General features: G+C 35.0%; 1 protein-coding gene across 1 annotated transcript; it reads left to right on the forward strand.

Annotated features, from left to right (window-relative positions):
• The first annotated feature begins 373 nt into the window (after positions 1 to 373).
• LOC109102297 (interferon-induced protein 44-like) lies at positions 374 to 3477 on the forward strand. The gene is made up of 7 exons (XM_019115640.2): positions 374 to 524; positions 649 to 682; positions 1346 to 1559; positions 1704 to 1850; positions 1940 to 2111; positions 2464 to 2564; positions 2690 to 3477. Exons 1-7 carry the CDS (start codon positions 464 to 466, stop codon positions 2858 to 2860), a joined length of 900 nt encoding a protein of 299 aa, XP_018971185.2. The 5' UTR covers positions 374 to 463; the 3' UTR covers positions 2861 to 3477.
• The last annotated feature ends 1502 nt before the right edge of the window (positions 3478 to 4979 follow it).

A 4979-nucleotide genomic window follows, 5' to 3' on the forward strand; every position in this document is an offset into this window, starting at 1 on the left:
CTTTGTTATTATAAGATATAGAGCATATAATCAAGAGGCAAAAAAAAAATTAGATCAAAAAACAAAAAAAAAAAAACATACACTGAATGAAAAAAAAAAAAAAAAAAAAGGGCACTGTATGTCATTTAAAACAAATTTTCGCACCTAATGGAGACATCAAAGCAATGGGGGAAAAAAATGTCTGCACCAATGTGCATTTGGGAGTGTATACTATGCATGCCAATATGTAACCTACATAAGGCTGGACTTGAATTAACCAGAAAATGTTACATAAGGCTTAAAAGGTGATTTTTAATTATGCATGCAAACGTTACATAAGGCTTGCAAAAATGAAAGTGAAATTGAAACAGATGCATATATATATAACGGTTCTGCTGTGGGTCTGATTTTAGTAGCTTCAGCTGAGACAAATCAGCTGTGTTCCAGGATAGAGCTGATATAGATATACTGAAGAGAAAAAAAAATGGGATCATCAGAGTCAACACCGGTGCAATGGCTATCATCACCACCACCACCAAATCCAGGTGAGAATATCTTTCTACCATGTTTTTTTTTTTAAATATCTATACACACATATATATTCAGAGAGACATGCTATTCTATAACTGTTGTAAACTGCTATATATGACCTACATATTTTTTCCAAAGAACTGGTTAAACCATGGAGGACATTTGACTGGGGGTAAGTTACATATACTGTATAAGAATAATAATTATAAAGAAAATAGACAATAAAATAAAATAAAAAATACCACATGGTAATGAAAATATAGAAGAAAAAAATCCAATAATGAACGTGCAAGAATTATTAATTATTATAAGAATTATGAATGTGCAAACAAGCTATTTACAGATGTACAATCCTGAGATGTGTTATGTATTGTTCAGGTGCATAGCCTGAGGGGGAAAATAATTGTTCTCATGTGGATTATTTAGATATAAGTTAGGTATGTGCAGGATGATGATGCATCAGCCAATGTGTTATTAGGAAATAAACAGAAATATTTACCGATTTAGCTGTTATCACAAAATATAAAATATTAAAGAAGAGGTAAGTTTTTTTTTTTTTCCAAGTGTAGATTTTTACTGTAGTGAAGTTCCAAAATTTGTGTATGCCTACACGATGCATATAACAATTGTGGAATATGAACATTTAAACAAATAAAATCTAAATATGGTCTTATGACCTAAAAAGAAGTCCAGAATTGTATTGTTACTTCTTATGGGAAATTAGTGTTATATAAGTTCATTAAAGTAAGCAAAGTATGGTGATATTCTATTCCAGACATAGCCAATATGACTCAATTGTGCCACATAACAAAACACCTGTGTTTTCTTTTAACAGACAGAAAGAAGACCTAAAAAAAAAGCTGGAAAACTTCTGTCCGAGTCATCCAGATGTAAACCATGTCAAGATCCTGGTAGCTGGAGAAATTGGAGCAGGAAAGTCCAGCTTTATTAATTCAGTTGATAGTGCCTTTCTGGGACGGATCTCCTCTAGAGCACTAGTTAATACAGCTGATGGTGACATAGTTTCTAGTCGTAGTTTCACTAAAAATGTATGTATTTGCCACCTATAGCTGCATGTCTTTTACAAAAGACCCAGAAATGTTGACCCACACTTGGGCGTTGTAAGCGTTTTGGCTAATCGTATGAGGATTTCTTCAAAACTGTTCACAAAAATGTTTGGTCATGATTTGCAGCTCAAAGGATTCTCCATCAGAAGTGAAAAAAAAAAAATGCCCTTCATTTTCAAGGACATCATGGGCTTGGAACCTGAAGTATTGAAGGGGTCGCAAATAGAAGACATCATCAATGCTGTGTATGGCCACGTGAAGGACGGCTATAAAGTAATAAACCTATTCATTAATTGATCAAATAACAGATTTGTATGTGTGTAATATGTTTTTAACACATTTTGCTGAATTTCCAAACTTAGTTCAACGAAGAGCAGGCACTCACTTATAAGGATCAGCAATACAACTGTGATCCCAACCTCTCCGACCAGTCTTTCTGCCTGGTTTACGTTATAGCTGCGGATACAGTCCAATACACAGATGATCGTCTTTTTGACAAGCTGAAGATCATCCGCCAGAGAATCAGTGAAAAGGGTAAAACTGCCCCCCTAAATGATTTTCACTCACAAACTCACATACATTACATTACATTAGAGAGAGGAGTCAGTATAATGATAGTGGGTTGGGTTTGTGTGACATGTTTTGTCATTGTGTAAGTGGACAACATCACATACAAGTTGCAAGAAAAGAACAAGTTGCATTTTAATGGCAAGTACAAACAGGACATGATGTAACTCTCAAGCTTGATTATTTACATTGCCCATGGCCCAGTATGTGGATCATTTATGTAGCCTAGACATATACACCTTTCAACAAATGCTGCCACACATTTGCTCAATTTTGAGAAAAATATTTAACTTTTACATTGCCTCTACATTTCCTGTAGGGATTCCTCAAGTGATTGTCATGACTAAAGTGGATGAAGCATGTCCGCTGGTCCAAAATGATCTGAGGAAGATGTACACTAGCAAGAAAATCAAGAAGAAGGTGTGTTATATCATTCAAAGACATACATGTGACACTTGCTGTGACTTTTTAATAATAGCCCATTAATGATCTGATTAATAGCCATGTCTATTTTTCTGATTTTCTAACATTCTGTTTCTGTCCAGATGGATTTGTGCAGTGCTAAATTGGGTGTGCCACTGACAAACATACTCCCTGTGAAGAACTACCACAATGAGATCAACACAGATGATGACATTGACGTTCTGTTACTAAAGGCACTTGAACAGATTGTTCAGCTTGCTGATGATCGGTTGGAGGATACTGATAGCTACTGACAAAAATAAAGTAATTTCTGCATTTCCCAGTGTAGCTTTCTAATAAACCTTTGCTCACCATGAATATTGTAGGCTGTGTGACAAATTGCTTATGTTTCTCTAATGTAAGATGCTTTGGATAAAAGCACCTGTTAAATGCATAAATGTAAACTTAAATTCCAGATTCAGTATTTTGCTGTTAGTATCGTAGTCTTTGGCTTTGACCAGCATGTGCATCTTATTTCAGCAGATAAACTTTACTGTTACAAAATTAGTCTTTGAATGAACCTCTATTCCAGTGGCTACTGTGATTTCCCAGGTATATATGGCACAGACTAGTAGCCTACACTGTAAAAAATTTACCGTAAAATTTTAGAGTAACTTACTGGCAACAATTAGGCAGTAAGTTACTGTGAATACTTTTTACAGTAAGGGTACTGTACTTCCATTTACAGTATTTTATGTATACACTGTGAAATAAAAAACAATTAAATACTGTGATTTTAGTTGTATTTACAGTTACTTACTGGCTAATTGTTGTCAGTAAGTTACTGACTACGTTTTACAGTAAGGGTACTGTACTTCCATTTACAGTATTTTGTGTATTCACTGTAAAATAAAAAACAATTAAACACTGATTTTAGTTGTATTTACAGTATTGATTGTTTTACTGAAGAAGAAAAAAAATAAATGCTGTGATTTCAATTGCATTTATATACAAAAAGCAGTTAAGCACTGTTTTTTTTAATGTATTGTATGCAATACAGTACTATAAACAGTAGATAACAGTTGTAAGGTCCAGGCACTCGGTCCAAGGAAGGTATCCGGTGCTGGCTGAAGGTTGCCTGCGTGTTCGGTCTTTTCAGCGCGCAAAGTTATTCAATTTAAATCCAATTCTAATCTGACTCCATTTTAATATTTAATCTGACTCCATTTTAATATTTAATCTGACTCCATTTTAGTATGACCTCGAATTTAGGTTGAAAGGCAAATTGGTTGATTGTCTGTCTCTAATTATTATTATTATTATTCTGACATTGGATTATTCTAGTTAACTCCCTACTTTATATTTACTCGTTCATTAGGAATCTATGTTGCTCAGGGTGCCCCATGACGGCCGTTCTTCTACGTGTGCCCCACAATCACAAACTCGCCAGTCTAAACAGTAGTCAGAGGTTATGACTAATACTATTTAATAGGTTACCCATACTTACCATATTTGAAATAGTATTTTCATTTAGTCCCCCTCAGTTACCCATGTACAATTTAGTTAAAGCTCACCACAATAATCAGAGGTTATGCTAGCACTATCTGTCTAGCCCCCCCCGACAGTCATATAACTACGTACAACTTAATTAAAGCTGAGACAATAATCAGCGGTTATGCTAGTACTCTTTGTCTAGCCCTGATAGTTAAAATTAACTATGTACAACCTAAATAAAGCTCAAACAATAATCAGCGGTTACTGCAACTGAGTACAACTTAACTAAAGTCAAGCGGTTAGTCAGAAATCTAAAACCTCACCTGATGTGCCCTATGCTCCATCTAGCCTGAGTTTTAGTATGCACTTAACCCTGGATGCAGATTTGCGGAAATATAGCCTTTACTTAATCTACTTGAGGAAACAATTTCAGAGTAACTCAAGTAAATCAAATGTAACAATTTATTATCAGTCAGGTAAGTATTATGCCAATTGCCAATTCAGAGATATCAAATCAATACATCAAATTCTCAAAGGTGAATCTAAGAGTAAAAGATGCATACCCGACTTTTAGAAAAATACATAAGTATGAAGTGTGTGGACACACTTCATGCTAAGGGCTCATTCTGGCTACAGAAGGCCCTGATCCTTTTGCTGCAATCGTTTAAAATACCTCAGACCAAGACAAACATCCCCCGAGATGGAGACAGGATCTAACAATTGAAATTTGCATTAACTCAGGTCCCAAGCCTGGGTGGTTTTACAACTCAATGGGAACAGGAGGTAATTTACATGGAGGACCCTGTGAAGGGGCACTCCCATTACAGTAGGCAAAATATCTATCTCTTAACTCTTAGGATCTGTATTATCTTTTAATCTACTTTTGTAAGATTGAGACCATTGTACCAGTTGCACTAAGACATTTCAAATAATACCAGA

This window comes from Cyprinus carpio, chromosome B1 (genome assembly GCF_018340385.1).
Source record: "Cyprinus carpio isolate SPL01 chromosome B1, ASM1834038v1, whole genome shotgun sequence".
NCBI lineage: Eukaryota > Metazoa > Chordata > Actinopteri > Cypriniformes > Cyprinidae > Cyprinus > Cyprinus carpio.

Excerpts from the sequence above, each read along its gene's own strand:
- LOC109102297 (XM_019115640.2), top strand. The coding sequence starts at position 464 with ATGGGATCATCAGAGTCAACACCGGTGCAATGGCTATCATCACCACCA. Across the intron at positions 525-648 it reads ACCACCACCACCAAATCCAG|AACTGGTTAAACCATGGAGG; the intron begins GTGAGAATATCT and ends TTTTTTCCAAAG. Across the intron at positions 1,851-1,939 it reads ACGTGAAGGACGGCTATAAA|TTCAACGAAGAGCAGGCACT; the intron begins GTAATAAACCTA and ends TTCCAAACTTAG.